This window comes from Heptranchias perlo, chromosome 28 (assembly GCF_035084215.1).
Source record: "Heptranchias perlo isolate sHepPer1 chromosome 28, sHepPer1.hap1, whole genome shotgun sequence".
In the NCBI taxonomy this organism is placed as follows: Eukaryota; Metazoa; Chordata; class Chondrichthyes; order Hexanchiformes; family Hexanchidae; genus Heptranchias; species Heptranchias perlo.
In genome coordinates, this window is record NC_090352.1 from 8691954 (window position 1) to 8708899 (window position 16946).

The 16946-nt window shown below is 42.4% G+C and overlaps 1 protein-coding gene across 3 annotated transcripts in view; it reads left to right on the forward strand.

Moving 5' to 3' along the window:
* Nucleotides 1–16197, forward strand: part of dtx2 (deltex 2, E3 ubiquitin ligase) — a 46548-nt gene extending 30351 nt beyond the window's left edge. For 2 of the 3 annotated variants that reach the window (XM_068008009.1, XM_068008011.1), the window contains exons 4-9: nucleotides 5342–5497; nucleotides 8626–8693; nucleotides 11920–12078; nucleotides 12600–12761; nucleotides 14147–14236; nucleotides 15007–16197. In XM_068008009.1, coding sequence (XP_067864110.1) covers nucleotides 5342–5497; nucleotides 8626–8693; nucleotides 11920–12078; nucleotides 12600–12761; nucleotides 14147–14236; nucleotides 15007–15231 — 860 coding nt within the window. In that variant the 3' untranslated portion in view covers nucleotides 15232–16197. The remainder of the gene's footprint in view (nucleotides 1–5341; nucleotides 5498–8625; nucleotides 8694–11919; nucleotides 12079–12599; nucleotides 12762–14146; nucleotides 14237–15006) is intronic. The other variant, XM_068008010.1, reaches the window with a different exon arrangement.
* Nucleotides 16198–16946: the final 749 nt, after the last annotated feature.

The window sequence follows — 16946 nt, forward strand, 5'->3', positions numbered from 1 at the left end:
CCTATATGGCACAGTATCACATTTTCATTGGCTCAGTGAGCCATTGAAAGGTAACACTTTGTCTCATATGTCTGGGCTATGTGCTAAATATGGGTTTCAAGAAATGAAAGTGCAGTGTCCCCTCTCTCAGTGAACCTTCATTCTCCAATACCATAGAGTTATACCTAGTATGAATCTGCACTGTCTGAGAAGAAAATACAAGAGAGAGAGGGAAAAAGAGCATTACCTGTCATAGCCAGGTATCCCAAAGGTAAGATTCAAGGTGATCTCAGTCTAATTTCCAGTGGCGATGAGGCCAAAAAACAACGCTGCGCATCACCCTGCTCAGAGAAGACAGTAAAGATTAAAGTGTGTGGGAAATAAAGAACAATAGGGCAGTTGAGTCTGCTGTTCAGAAGGTGGGAGTGGAGGCACATTGTTAAAGCACTATTGAGGGTGCCCTGCACTGCATTTGGTCTCTTGTTATACCTTATCATCAGAATGCTCAAAACTGGGCATCCATGAGGCGCTGTGGGCCATCAGCAGCAGCAGAATTGTATTCCAGCACAATCTGTAACCTCATGGCCCAGCATATTCCTCACTCTACCATTACCAACAAGCCAGGAGATCAACCCTGGTTCAATGAGGAGTGTAGAAGAGCATGCCAGGAGCAGCACCAGGCGTACCTAAAAATGAGGTGCCAACCTGGTGAAGCTACAACTCAGGACTACATGCATGCTAAACAGCGGAAGCAACATGCTGTAGACAGAGCTAAGCGATTTCACAACCAACGGATCAGATCAAAGCTCTGCAGTCCTGCCACATCCAGTTGTGAATGGTGGTGGACAGTTAAACAACTAACGGTAGAAGAAGGCTCTGTAAATATCCCCATCCTCAATGATGGCGGAGTCCAGCACTTGAGTGCAAAAGACAAGGCTGAAGCGTTTGCAACCATCTTCAGCCAGAAGTGCCGAGTGGATGATCCATCTCGGCCTCCTCCCGATATCCCCACCATCACAGAAGCCAGTCTTCAGCCAATTCGATTCACTCCACATGATATCAAGAAACGGCTGAGTGCACTGGATACAGCAAAGGCTATGGGCCCCGACAACATCCCGGCTGTAGTGCTGAAAACTTGTGCTCCAGAACTAGCTGCGCCTCCAGCCAAGCTGTTCCAGTACAGCTACAACACTGGCATCTACCCGACAATGTGGAAAATTGTCCAGGTATGTCCTGTCCACAAAAAGCAGGACAAATCCAATCCGGCCAATTACCGCCCTATCAGTCTACTCTCAATCATCAGCAAAGTGATGAAAGGTGTCATCGACAGTGCTATCAAGCGCCACTTGCTCACCAATAACCTGCTCACTGATGCTCAGTTTGGGTTACGCCAGGACCGCTCGGCTCCAGACCTCTTTACAGCCTTGGTCCAAACATGGACAAAAGAGCTGAATTCCAGAGGTGAGGTGAGAGTGACTGCCCTTGACATCAAGGCAGCATTTGACCGAGTGTGGCACCAAGGAGCCCTAGTAAAATTGAAATCAATGGGAATCAGGGGGAAATCTCTCCAGTGGCTAGAATCATACCTAGCACAAAGGAAGATAGTACTGGTTGTTGGAGGCCAATCATCTCAGCCCCAGGACATTGCTGCAGGAGTTCCTCAAGGCAGTGTCCTAGGCCCAACCATCTTCAGCTGCTTCATCAATGACCTTCCCTCCATCATAAGGTCAGAAATGGGGATGTTCGCTGATGATTGCACAGTGTTCAGTTCCATTCGCAACCCCTCAGATAATGAAGCAGTCCGAGCCTGCATGCAGCACGACCTGGACAACGTCCAGGCTTGGGCTGATAAGTGACAAGTAACATTCGCGCCATCTCCAACAAGAGAGAGTCTAACCACCTCCCCTTGACATTCAACGGCATTACCATCGCCGAATCCCCCACCATCAACATCCTGGGGGTCACCATTGATCAGAAACTTAACTGGGCCAGCCATATAAATACTGTGGTTACAACAGCAGGTCAGAGGCTGGGTATTCTGTGGCGAGTGACTCACCTCCTGACTCCCCAAAGCCTTTCCACCATCTACGAGGCACAAGTCAGGAGTGTGATGGAATACTCTCCACTTGCCTGGATGAGTGCAGCTCCAATAACACTCAAGAAGCTCGACACCATCCAGGACAAAGCAGCCCGCTTGATTGGCACCCCATCTGCCACTCGAAACATTCAGTCCCTTCACCACCGGCGCACAGTGGCTGCAGTGTGTACCATCCACAGGATGCACTGCAGCAACTCGCCAAGGCTTCTTCGACAGCACCTCCCAAACCCGCGACCTCTACCACCTAGAAGGACAAGAGCAGCAGGTATATGGGAACAACACCACCTGCACGTTCCCCTCCAAGTCACACACCATCCCGACTTGGAAATATATCGCCGTTCCTTCATCGTCGCTGAGTCAAAATCCTGGAACTCCCTTCCTAACAGCACTGTGGGAGAACCTTCACCACACGGACTGCAGCGGTTCAAGAAGGCGGCTCACCACCACCTTCTCAAGGGCAATTAGGGATGGGCAATAAATGCCGACCTCGCCAGCAACGCCCACATCCCATGAATGAATAATAAAAATAAATATCACTGACTACTAAGGAGGTAAGAGTTCTGCTTTCCACAATGATGCTTGCTCTACAATCTCTATACATCCTTCCATGAAGTTGGGCATTCATAGACTTTATCTCCACTGAATTTTCCTGAAATTGAGCAAGTCTGATAATTTCCGTTAGCTGTTCTTCATGACTGGAGCATGTGCCCCGTTTGTCAGTTATCCTGTATTGTTTACTTTTAGAAAGCTGGAAATCTGCTCACCCATTTAAGAAGCCGTACCCTAAAATTACGCTATGGGATGCTACCGCATGAAGGCTTAACGTGTCCGACTGTAATTCCACTCTCCTCTATTGGCAGAGGCAGTAACCCACTTATTTTAAATGGGTCAATGCTTCTGTCAGAATAGTCGACAAATGTGCTTCGTGTTCGTGTGTTGGTGTCATGAGGTGTAATTTCAGGGCCTATGTTCCTTTATTGTTAACTGGCATAGTAGCCTGATGACATGGGTAAATAAAAAGGCAGTGGTCAATACCATCCTCATAAATGGCTGTGAAGAAGGTATCTGCTGAAAAACACTGGAAATTCAGCACAAATTCATTTCATTTAATTGTTCCACAAATTGCAGAGAAGTCCCACTTCAGCACAGAAGGGATTGGGCACAGTTTAAAATCTGCAGCGTTTTCTGCAGCGACACCTAGGGTTCTGTAAGCATCATTGTGTTTTGGATTGTTTCACTGATGTGCTGGTCCCATTGTATAAAACACTGTTAAATATTGGGGGATTGGAGAAACAAATTTGTTTTTATATTGTTCATAAACATTTAGCCATAAGATTACAATTTTGTTCTTCAAATATGTACAACTTTTGTAAAAGTATGAAATTGTAAAATGAACTGTAAAAATCATGAACAGGAACGACCAGTCCTATGTGGACAATGATCTGGGGGAAATTGTTAAGTTTGACTGTTAATAAGTTGCCTGTAGTCGAGGGGAATGACAACTGAAGGTAAACTGAATGTTTGATTAGCTTATCTACAGTGTCAGGGCAGCCTGGTAACACTGACAGTGACACCGAAAAGCGATCCAGATGGTTCTGAGCTCCAGTCCCAGGGCTGGCTACCACAGTTGGGAAGCATCATTAGTTTAATTCGAGGAGCCAGTGGAGCATTAAATTAACCTGGCAGAGAATTACCTAGTCACTGTGCCCAGTTCCAAGCTTCTCTAATCTTTTCTTATACCTCATTCTTTTTACATTTGGAATCAGTCTTGTTTCTCTTCATTGCACCTTCTCCCATGCATGGATATCCCTTTTGAAGTGTGGTGGCCAGAACTATACACAGAACACTGTGTGGTCTGATCTGACCAATGCACTATAAAGCCCCTGCATAATCTCAGCAGATTTATACTGTCTGGGTATGTACCCCAACATTCTTATTTGCTTTTTTAATAGCTTCTCCACACTGTCTTAACATTGAAAGTGATGAGTTTAGACACGTTGTGATTCATTGGTGCATCTCTATAGATTCTTCTACTAACCAATCATTTTTCACCTTAAACAGCATTTGATCAAATTCAGATTTGTATTTTTTGTTGTTTGGTTCTTTCAAATGGGTCTAATGTACTTGGGTCGTCCCTTAAACACCCGTGGTACCCTTTCAAATTTTGACAAGTGACTTTCAAAGATTAAATGCTTACATTCATGTTGAACATAGGGTGTCTGTTGATACTAAATATCACTTCTCAAACTTCACAACTAACTTCCTGCCCTTAGATCTAGGATTACTTTTGAGACTGTGTATAAATTCTGTCAGCCCATCTGCACTTCTGAACACTGACTTCATTACTATCCTGAGCTCACTAGATGACATTTTGGGTCACCTATGCATGGCATCACAGCAGCAGGAGACACAACACCAGGTTGATTCCTCTGACAACCCTTATCCTGGTTGCCCATCTCTGGTTCCTTTCTGTGGAGAAGGTTACAAGCCAAGGCCGTAGAAGAGTGGGACAGTGGCACAGATTAGCATTCATGGAAATCTCAACCCTCTCCATGAAGAAATTTGTATCAAATTGAGAAAAATCTTCATGAATTTTGGGAGAGGAAATTGTACATAACGCCCCCAATTGTGACCAGTAATCTAATTTCCAATTGTGTGTCGGAGTGGGGAAGGGAGTGGAATAGTTCTACGGAGAGCTTCCACACAGAATATAAAAGAGAATTTATTTTTCAAAAAGTGAATGCTGTTTACTCTTACTTATTTAAAGAGAGTGCAAACCACAGGGGGATGTCGATAATCTGAACACCAGTTTCGGAACTGCGAGGCATTGGCTCTTTCATACTCTTTATTGCAAATTCTGTGTGGTTATTTAATTTTAGAATGGTTTCTGTGCTGCAGTCAAACATTTATCTGAACTGGGGTGTTCCCTGATAAACAGTATCCCACTGTTTCAGAAAATGCTGCTGTTGCCATGGTATTTACACAGGCCTGCTGCCCTTATTGCTTATTCTGTGGGGTTCTGTTCACTCAGTCTCTTTCAAATCACTGGAGAGGTGAAGGGGCCTACAGTGTCTGAAACTATTTCTACTTTTTTTGTCTAATGAATTAATTATATCACTTGGTGATTTGGATTTTATTTAGTTCTGTGACTTCCTTCCTTTATTTTCTCTAGTTCCTTTATTTAATTTACTTTTGTGTGCTTTATTTTTTTTTTGTTTTTTTTACCATTTCCCCGGTGCATGCTGATGACCACTGAACCTGCAGGCATGACTGCAATTCTGATGTGTGCTGCTGGACTGCCTGTGTGCTTCACCCACGCAACTAAACCCGTACACAATCCCGACTCAAGAAAAAGCGATAAAAAACTCAGCAGTGCCCGAGATAAATCATTTAGGAGATCGAAGAAAGTGTCCAGAAAAGGTAGTTAATAAAAGACATTTCCTATTTACTTCCAGTATTGATCTGTTTTCTGTTGCCCAGTGGGGAAAAGTTTCAGGTTTGGTTACTATGGTGTGAGCGACTGGACTTGGCATGTTTTTCTTATTTTGCTTTTCCTATATTACGCTCCAAACCAATCCTTGAAATGATTCTGAATTTTAATAACTTTATCGACCGATGCAGTTTTGGGACCGAGGATGGATTGCCGGTATCAGGCTATGTGTGGTGGTGCACTAACTTTTGTGCGATTTAAAAAGTAAAACCACAAAAGCTGGAAACGCAAAGCAGATTGATGAGGATCTGAAAGTGAAAGAAAGGTTCGATGCTTCGGGTATGACGCTGCTGAAGGGTTGTGCCTGAAATGTTAGCCTGTCCCCCTTTCAAATGCATTTCTGGCATTTTCTATTTCCTGAGTCTTCTGTGTTCCAGCTAAGGTACCAAAACTTCATGTTGGTCTCTTGGTCAATACGTACTTTTGTACAGTAAGTGATCTGTGAGTTTTTGCATGTTGACTTAATTTTAGGTTTAGAGATCGAAACTCTTACTTCTGTACGTTTCAATGTTTGCCACGCACGCGTTCTATATTAATCACAATGTACCAGATTTTATCATACAAGGTGACATGAAAAGACCCTATTCTGACACTGAAATCAGAGTACAGCCGTACATGCAAATGTTATATTGTTGACAGCAAGATGCATTTTCCCATCCTTCTAGGGAATAGCCATTTGACTTTTTTTTACAATTGTGTAATTATTGAGATTTTTCAACATTGTAGTAAGTGTATCATAATGCATGCAATTGAGTTGTGCAATGTTGTATTTGATAGTTTTTTTTTCCATGTGTGTCGTGCCAATTTCTCTCAGGATATTATATTTCTAGTACTGTTTATCCTGCAGGTTCCATATGTGGCCTTAAATGTTTACATTTAGCAGATTTGCTCATTACACAGTTAATTCATTGATATACCAGGCAGCACACAGGTAGCACAGTAATCCATTATAAAAATTACATTTTGATTTTGATGCACTAGCCTTCAGACATGTACGGGATGAAAAGTGTGATATTTATTCTTTGAGTGGGGTGTGGCAGCGCAATTGCTCACTGCGGTAAACGGTTGTTTAATGGCCTAATCTGACAGAATCATGAATAGTTGTCCTTGGCTGGTGCATTAGAGATGCAGTAATGGTGGAGAAAACCAGGGGGTAAGTCTTTTCCCCCATAGGGAGGGAGAGTAAATCCACAGAGATTTGCACCAGGTTCTTCACAGATTCCTCCTAATGGTTAGTTTTATTGGCATCACCCTGAGAGCTGACTGGGCTGGGTTATAGTGCATGTCAGGAGGATGCCTGAACTAGGTACTTTTTATATTAAAAAAATAAATGATTACCCTTGTTTATAAACTTTCATGGTATTGATGGTTACGTTACTGAATATTAGTGTGAAAAATGCTCCCCACTGGCTTAGGTATAAATACACCATCCCATGTTTCCTATCACCAGGAAAGTTCCAAATCAAGCCACAGTCTGGCTATGATTAGGTAAATTGGTACAGACAGTAGTGGGAGTTCTACAATTAACCTCAATTCCTCTGTGCCATGGAGGGGAAAATCAGCCCCTTATGATCCCTGACCGGAGGCTCTTGCTGGAAAGTGCATGTGCGCGGATGTGTAGTGCGAACAGGAGCAGGCTGTGCTGTGATGATTCATTGGTAAAGTAGCCTGCCAACACCTGTCTAGGCTCACACATGAAGAGTGGGCAAGATATTAGAGGGGTGCCAGCTCCTAGCAGCAGTTAGCACCTGCAGGCAAAGAAGGAAGAATAAAGTTGGGTGGGAAATGAAAGAAACTACCCTTGCTCACAAGTACTTTATGGACCTTTCACACTTAACCCCATAACCGGGGTGACAACAGTATGAAGTGAGAAAGCTGACACTTTGTTTTTGGAGGAGTGCTGTTAGGTTTGTTTAATCACACAAAATTAACTTTTGTTGTACTGGACCTAATCGGTCAGCCAGTGAGTCGATGGAAAGTTCAGAAAAAAAGGTGCTGCTTACAGAGACACACAGATGTGAAAATATAATTTTGCTCCAGAGCTTCAGGACTTTCTCCAAAAACTGTGTGCCTTCTCTTTTTCTCTGTTTCCATCTGACACGTAACATAAACATGATAAAAGCAACAACCGACTATAGGTTTTTTCAATATTCTGTGCAAATTGAATTAACAGATAATTCAAATTAAGCAACTTCAAACTAAGAGGAGTAGACTATACATAACTCAGCAATAGAGCTCTCTATCTGAGGAGGTATAACTGTGTCAGGATCAGTGCTGCCCTGTAACTGCCCACCGCCTGTTAACTATAGAATGATACTGCCCCAACCACAGCACAGACCATTTGATCCCCTCAACCGAAGGTAAGTGTTTGGAAGTAAGGAAAGAGAACCCAAGGGGAGAAGTCAGAGTGGGAATGAGACCATATGAAGAATAATTGATACCTGAGAGTGATTGCTGTCTTGTAATCTAATCAAACCATTACATGTACAATAATGGGAGGATTTGACGTGAGAAATTCTTGAGCCTGACTACTAGAGGCCGAATTAGTATAAGCAAAGAGGATCACAAATTCAAACTGTTTTAGAAACCCACCCTCATTTCAGTTGTGAATATTGATATCACTTGATTGCACAGTTACCCTCTGAAATTTTTCAAGCTAGTATCTCTTGACATTATTAGTCTCCAGTTTTTATACAAATATTTTTTAACCTAGAAAAAGAGACACAGGAAAAAATCACAATCATCCGATTTTGTAAAATGAGTATCAATGGTGAGACTCTCTATTTAACTGTTCACCTTTCTAGAATCTGTTCGGAATTGTCTTTTCTGCCACTTAGCACTTTTTTATTTTAATGTTTTTTTCAGATCTTACTGCTTGTAAAATATTTACCAACATTTCTGTTTCGGATTTAGTTTAGATACCCACAGATTCTGATTAAATGTACAGATCTGTTACAATTGAAGTAGTTTGTCTGAAGTGGATGTGGCGGTGGAGGGTATTTGTCAGTCAGATCAATGTATGACTGTTGTCGTCTTTCCATTTCTTCTTCCATTACAGAAATGGTAAAAGACCCAGAGGAGGTGGTAAAGAAGTACCTGGTGAGAACGGAGGAACATCCAGATGAGGTAAATTTTGTCGATGAGTGGTTGGAATTTTGTGATTAAACACTAGGATATAAGAACATAGAACACAAGAAATAGGAGCAGGAGTAGGCCATATGGCCACTTGAGCCTACTCCGCCATTCAATCAGAGCATGGTTGATCTTCAACCTCAACTGCACTTTCCTGCCCGATCCCCATATCCTTTGATTCCCCTAGAGTCCAAAAATCCATCATCTCAGCCTTGAATATACTCAATGACTCAGCACCCACAGACCTCTGGGGTAGAGAATTCCAAAGATTCATAACCCTCTGCCTGAAGAAATTCCTCCTCATCTCAGTCTTGAATGGCCGTCCCCTTATCCTGTGACTATGTCCCCTAGTTCTAGACTGTCTAGCCAGGGGAAACAATCTCTCAGCATCTACCCTGTAAAGCCCCCTCATAATCTTATGTTTCAATGCGATCACCTCTCATTCTTCTAAACTCCAGAGAGTATAGGCCCATTCTACTCAACCTCTCTTCATAGGACAACCCTCTCATCCCAGGAATTAATCTAGTGAACCTTCGATGCACCATCTCCAAGGTAACTATATCCTTCCTTAGATAAGGAGACCAAAACTGTACACAGTACTCCAGGTGAGGTCTCACTGAAGCCCTGTACAACTGTAGTAAGACTTCCTTATTCTTGTACTCCAACCCCCTTGCAATAAAGGGCAACATGCCAATTGCCTGCTTTACCTGCACACTAACTTTTTGTGTTTCTTGTACGAGGACACCCAAGTCTCACTGAACACCAACATTTAATAGTTTCTCACCATTTAAAAAATATTCTGTTTTTCTATTCTTCCTACCAAAGTGAATAATCTCACATTTCCCCACATTATACTCCATTTGCTACCTTGCCCACTCAGTTAATCAATCTATATCCCTGTGTAGACTTTTTGTGTACTCCTCACAGCTTACATTCCACCTAGCTTTTGTGTCATCAGCAAACTTGGATACATCACACTTGGTCCCTTCATCTAAGTCATTAGTATCAATTGTAACTAGCTGAGGCCCAAGCACCGATCTTTGCGGCACCCCACTAGTTACAGCCTGCCAACCTGAGAATGACCCGTTTATCCCTTCTCTCTGTTGTCTGTCCTTTAACCAATCCTCTGTCCGTGCTAATGTATTACCTCCAACCCCATGAGCCCTTATCTTGCGTAGCAACCTTTTATGTGGCACCTTATCGAACGCCTTTTGAAAATCCAAATATACACATCCGCTGGTTCCCCTTTATCTACCCTGCTAGTTACATCCTTAAAAAAACTCTAATAAATTTGTCAAACACAATTTCCCTTTCATAAAACTATAAAATATTTAAGCAGGAAGTAGTTCCAAGGCAGAGATTTCCTTTATCCGGTTTATTAGCCTGGCCTGCTGCACTTGCGCAACATGGCTCTTTTAAAAGGGCTAAAATCATTCTTTATTTTTAAACCCCCCGCTCCCCCCAATGAATAGCGAGTGTCATTGTTTTTGAAAATGGTCTACTTTTGTTGTTTTATTTTTCTAAAGCACTGTGGGGTTCTTTTAATTCCCTGCACTCCTTTCAGTTCTGCCAGGATTATGGTGGGGGGGATTATTATTAGAGGGAAACAGTTGGCAAAGTTCTGGGAACAAGTCACCTACTCACCCTCTTTATTAGGTGGCCTAGGAAGATCTGATGAGAACATCAAAAAAAAAATAATTTTCACAAAATGGGACCAAAGCAAAATACAGAATGTGATCTGCAATTGTCCATGACCAACAACAAATTGTGGATTTATTGTTTTAATTCTGAAAGCAACTGTTGTGATCACACAGAAGGAGTGTCTCAGAGCGCTTCTAAATCACAGATTGTGCTGTTGTCCTCCACTGGCTAGCTCATTTATTCTAATAAATTTATTTTATTACTGTGTTGTACAAAATATTTGCACAGGTCATGGTATCATATGGAATACAGATTACATGATACTTGCAAATACGTGCCTTGAGGGTCTTGCAGTTTTACAGCTCTACCTGGCTACATGGGGCCATATCTAGTCAGGGGCTTGGGAGACAGGAGCAGGTCCTGGACTGTGGCAAAGCAAGGTGCTTGCAGGAGTTGAGGGAACGGTGGGCTGCTACAGCCAGCCCTGAGGCATCTATAGTAATATCTACTGGATTAACGCTTGTGTCTTTGAAAACTCTAATGACTAGACAAGAAACCTAAAAAAAATGTGAACTTAAAAGGCATTTACTCAACATAGCCTGGCAATAATTCTGCCTATTAATCTGTTAAAGTTTTAACCTGTTAGAGCATTGGTTTGACATGTTAACATTTTCCATTGGTTAAAATGAACTGAATTCTCTATAGGCCTTTTTGTGATACAGCAACAAGTTGGAATGGGGTTAAAAAAGGAATGAATGTTAATGGTGTTGTGGATAGATTGGGTGTGCCACTTTATTCACTGAATCTTTTAATGGTCTTCCCATTATGTTTGACACTCCAGGCCCATTCTATGTTATGTTGGGGATAGAACAAATAAACTGAGTTCGATTCACTTTATGTTCTGTAATTAATATAATATGTTATCACATCCTAAGGAGTACCCAAAGCACTTTACAATTAGGGAATTACTTTTGAAGTGCAGTCACTTGTTGTGTAGGTAAATATGGCAGCCAGTTTACCACAGCAAGATCCCACAACAGCAAATTAATGAATGGATAATCTTTTTGGTGATGTGGCTAGAAGGAATGTTGGCCAAGACACCAGGAGAACACCAATGCAGCACTCCCTCAGTAGATTATGTGCTTAAATCTGTGTGGGATTTGAACACACACCTTCTTACTGAGAAGTGAGAGTGCTACCAACTGAGCCAAGCTGGCACAGTACAGATAGTCTGCTCTTTACGGAGAAACTGAGGATCTGTGGATCAATCTGAATAAAGAGACCACAGGTTGAATGCTTCAGTTAACTTGCTGTCCTCAATTTACTAGCACAGATGGAATCCGTTGATGCTGTTTAATTGCAGAAACTGCACATTCCTGAGCAGTAATGTATAACTTCCAAAGTAGTGCGTTTCAGGAGAGTGGTGCGGTGCTCCTCATTCTCCCACTACACCCTACAGTGCAGACCCTGAACTGGATATCTGCAGGAAGTCTTTTCAATTTGTTTAGTGCGTATTCTACTCCAAATCACTGAATGTTAAGCTTTTAAAGCTAAATATTGCTCCTGTTGTGTGTTTTAGGACTGCATAATTTGCATGGAGAAGCTGAGTGCCTTGTCTGGATATGATGGAATGTCCAGGGCTAGAACCATTCAGCCAGATGCAGTGGGGAAGTTCACAAGGTGTGGCCATGTCTTCCACTTGCTGTGCATGATGGCCATGTATGAAAATGGGAACAAGGTACAGAAACATGGACCACTTCATATCTAATGTAACCAGTAATAGTGCAGCAGTGGTTTTCAAAGTGATATTGCAGCCTTCCCTAAAGGGTTCTTTGGACGGGGGGATACTGTGAATTGTAAACATTTGTTCTAAATCAGTTCTATGGGACATTTTTAGACTGTTGCTTTCCAAAGTGTAACTGTCATTTATATTCTTGCCCCTCTATGTTCACTATTTTTAGTGAACACTCATTAGTGACTATGATCGGTCTCTAAAGGAACTACCCTAAGGTCAAATGTAGTTCTTCTACCACTGCCTCAACTAAGAGCTGTTAACTCAGTACAGACAGATACAACCTGGGGCCTCCTGGTCTGCCGCACTCACTCACTGTACCATATGAACATTGTGTGATACAAATACAGTATAATAATGGGAAATTATGGGCTGATCCATTTGAGGCAGGGAAAATGGTGTTATTCCAATATATAGTAACTGTATTAGAGATCTGTGCTGAGCAATTGAATTAATTTATTTTCCAGGATGGCAGTTTACAGTGTCCTTCATGTAAGACAATCTATGGTGAAAAAACTGGAACCCAGCCAAAAGGAAAGATGGACATTTATTTATTACCACAATCACTGCCAGGATATCCAGACTCTGGAACTATACAAATTGTGTATAGTATTCCTCCAGGTATTCAGGTAAACACTTCCGAATCACTTGTGACAGTAGAAATTAGACTTGCTTGAAAAAAGATTTAGATTAAGGTTAACTAGCAGTTTGTTGGAGAAACCAATGTATTCTTGCAATGATCTACATTCTGTGTAGGTGGCTGGATCTGGTCATGTAATTTGCAAGTTGTAGATAGATATAATCTGTTTACTATTTAAATAGTTCCCTCATTGCTCTTCAATGGACAATTAATGTTTCTTGTTCATCCATAGTTGCATTGTCCCAATCAGTTGGCTAGGTTTGTAGAGATGGAAAATTGGGTCTGCAGTTTACAACAATTAGAGCGTCCAGTAAAGGAAGATTGAGGCTCAGTCTGAGTTCATTGATCACCTGAAATTCACTGTAGCCAAGTTTCAAACCCAAAGTCTAAATTAGAATGCTGGTTCATTATTTCGTTATTTATGGTGTATCTTGGGCATATTTAACAAGATTTGCTTTACAACAAAAAATACCTTTGTTGCATTTTATTGCAATGAAAATAGTTCTACACTTCCTGTTGCTTCCATTTCCACACACATCTGTTGCGTAGCATGCTGTGAAGGGAGTGGTGAAGACTGACCCAATGGCAGGTACCAACTGTTAGAAATTGCTTCCACTCCTAATTTGTTGAGATTTTAATAGAAGCTTTGACGCGGTGAAGTTTTGAGTAAGAACATCTAGATTAGTGTTTGGTGTTTTCAGCCCCTGTGGTTTAACACCAGCCCCTTGGACTCCCATTATATTAGGATGCCGCTCTCAGTGTTGACATTAGGTGCTGCCCCATGGGGGACAGTGGAGGGTGAGATGCAGGACGTGTATGTTTTAATCACTAACATTAAAATTGTCTCAAACGTTAAAAAAAAATTCAAACCTCCAAAATGGCCCTATGTGAGTTTCGGCAGTGAGCACTGCAGACTATCCAACTATGGAGGGCATCCCAAGTGAGCCCAGTCCAGTCCAGTCTGCACCTGGAAATCACAGTCTCCCTTTCCAGTCAGGTCACTGGATAATAACAGGAGCTGAAACCCTGGCTTCCACACCCCTCCCCCGCTTAACCCAACGGCACTGAGGCCAATTTTAACACCACAACAGGTCGCTCCAGCTGAGATCAGCTAACACAGCACAGATTGATGATTGTACTTTGGATCTGTATGGATCAGTCCCACTCCAGGTGGTCCCCTAAGAACATTTGGAGAACTCACCTTCTGTTTATCTCATTGTAAAAATTCCTATATTAAAAATAAACACTTCTGGAAATGTAGTCAAGGCCTGAATAGCTGTGAATATCCCAGTAGGGAACTGTGCAAATGAATGATTCTATTTATTCCTGTTTTTATTTACTGAAATTAACAAATTTCCCTCTGATGTCTCATAGGGTCCAGAGCACCCAAACCCAGGCAAACCATACAACGCTCGTGGGTTCCCCAGGAACTGCTACCTACCTTTTAACGAAAAGGGAAAACAGGTAATATAAGAGTGTGACATTGCAGATTAAACTGCTTTAGCAATTAAAGAACTCATAAATTATAGTTGTCATTGCCACTTGCTCTCATTTTGTTGTTGTAGACTTTTTCCACAACGTGTGAATTAAAGTGATTACAAGAATGTCATCTTATTAAGGGACCATGGACGCACTGTTTAAAAAATCATTCACTCAGTGAAGGTGCAGTGGTTGTGCTGGGTGCCGCAGTCCGATGCACTGCGTTGCTGGGCATCATTGCTAGGTTTGGGTAACCCTGTGTTAGAGGTGCATCATTTAATGTATCTTTTTTTCTCGACAATTTGCCTCCTCCACTCATCCCGTCTCTCCTGATCGTGCTGACTCTTTGCTGGAGTATCATTTCAAGGGCACTAGGCGCCCTCTAGTGCCCCATCCCAAATGGTCATTATTTACGTGTGAGTCACAACAGTGAGCCCGTCACTGTGTGTTGGTGAGGGGGGTTGAGGGGCAGCACAGCCAGGCTCAATCAGATCTCCAGCTAATATTCAAATACGCACTTCCAGCAGTGGTCACAAGATAACAATCTGCATTATATGCCCAAGCTGATTTTTCTCTTCCTTAATTCAGGGGTACTGAGGCCAATTGTAGGGCCCGTACTGCTGAGATCAGTTAACAGCACAGAAAGGGGATCAATTCTGGGACACTATTTGACTTCCATTTTGCGTTCACTATAAAGCCATTCAGGTACAGACCCCAAGGAATGAATACAAACCAAATTGAATCATGTATTTCAGGTTCTGGAGCTTCTGAAAGTAGCATGGAATAGACGGCTGATTTTTACTGTGGGAACGTCAAACACAACCGGAGAAACGGACACAGTCGTTTGGAATGAAATTCACCATAAAACAGAGATGGGGTCCAACGTCTCGGGGCACGGATTCCCTGACCCCAACTACCTGGACAATGTCATCGGAGAGCTGGCTGCTCAGGGCGTCACAGATGACTGTCTTCGACAATAACTAAACATGTTTTGGAAAGGCCTTTCACTCCAGTGCTGCCTCTCGAGAGCATCCCGTCTTTTTGCACTCTTTTTGTGGGTGCTTGTTGTGTTTTTATTTCCCTCCTCCTGCTTTTTAATGCAGTATCAGTCTGTGAATGGTGAAGTGAGGATGCACGGGCTGCATCCTCCAGAACCCAGATGTCTGTAATCGCTGCACAGGTAGATGCAGTTGGAGGTGATGTTCCATTCAAAGCCAGATCTAGCTGAGCTGGACTCGCATGTTTCCCCTCTTGTCCATTCCCCCTCCCCTTCCTGGCACATTAGAACAATTCCAGTACCCTATTTACACAAACGCAGCATTATCCAGCAAGGACTTCAACAAATTGAATCCAGTTTGGTTACACAGTTTCTTATGCATTCTCTGTCATGTTGCATTTTACCACTGCAGCGATGCTGGAAACTGTAGTACCTGTGATTCTTGTGTGTATCCATCTCCTTGTTTTATCGTCTTTCAGCCGTAAGCATTAAAAATAGAATAGAATCTCTGATCCACGTGGAGGCAGGCAGTAGAACCTTATAGATGTGCACTAGTATCTGATCCACATGAGGGCAGGTGGTAGAACCTTAAAAAGGTGCACTAGTATCTGATCCACATGGGGGCAGGCGGTAGAACCTTATAAATGTGCACTACCATCTGATCCTAGCAGGGTGAAGCAGTGGAACTTCATAGCATATGCACTACTATCTGATCCTAGGAGGTTGAGGCAGTGGAACCTTACGTGCACCACTATTCACCTTTGTTCACAAATTGTGTAGAGTTTTGTGTCCAGCTTTGTAGCCTGTTTTGTTCCTGTCACAAAGCGGCATCATCTGAAATCAATAAATCTATCTCTTTTCTACTAGTTTCTATTGTGCTCAGGGAGGCTTACTAATGAATGATTAATGAATGATTATTTCAATGTAATAAAGTCTTTGAACAGCAAAATGATTGGACAGAATTATATTCTATTAAGTTACTGTGGTACAAATTATTTTAGATCCACCTCCCCACTTTTTGTCTCATATCTCCAATGATACCTGACGGAGGAGGAATTCTCTTTGTGGTAAAGGTGACACTGCTGTTCGTGCACAATACATCACTCCTCACTTGTGTATTTCGCAAATCTCTATAACTGATGAGTTGGGGAACCACATATTGGGAGAAGGGGGGGTTATTTTCAATGGTTCCATATTATTTATCTTAAGAGCAGTTAGCCACAATATTGGCACTGAACTGCACCCTTAACCACCACCCTCAAAATAGCCACATAGTCTGCTAGACTCCTAATTGAAGAAAGATCACTAGAATACGGTACCAGTGGTCTGTTGATGCCCTTAGACCAAGTATCTGTGTCACGGTCTGCAGGAGAAGAGTACAGGAAATTAGTATAGAATCATAGAAGTTTACAACATGGAAACAGGCCCTTCGGCCCAACATGTCCATGTCGCCCAGTTTATACCACTAAGCTAGTCCCAATTGCCTGCACTTGGCCCATATCCCTCTATACCCATCTTACCCATGTAACTGTCCAAATGCTCTTTAAAAGACAAAATTGTACCCGCCTCTACTACTGCCTCTGGCAGCTCGTTCCAGACACTCACCACCCTTTGAGTGAAAAAATTGCCCCTCTGGACCCTTTTGTATCTCTCCCCTCTCACCTTAAATCTATGCCCCCTCGTTATAGACTCCCCTAC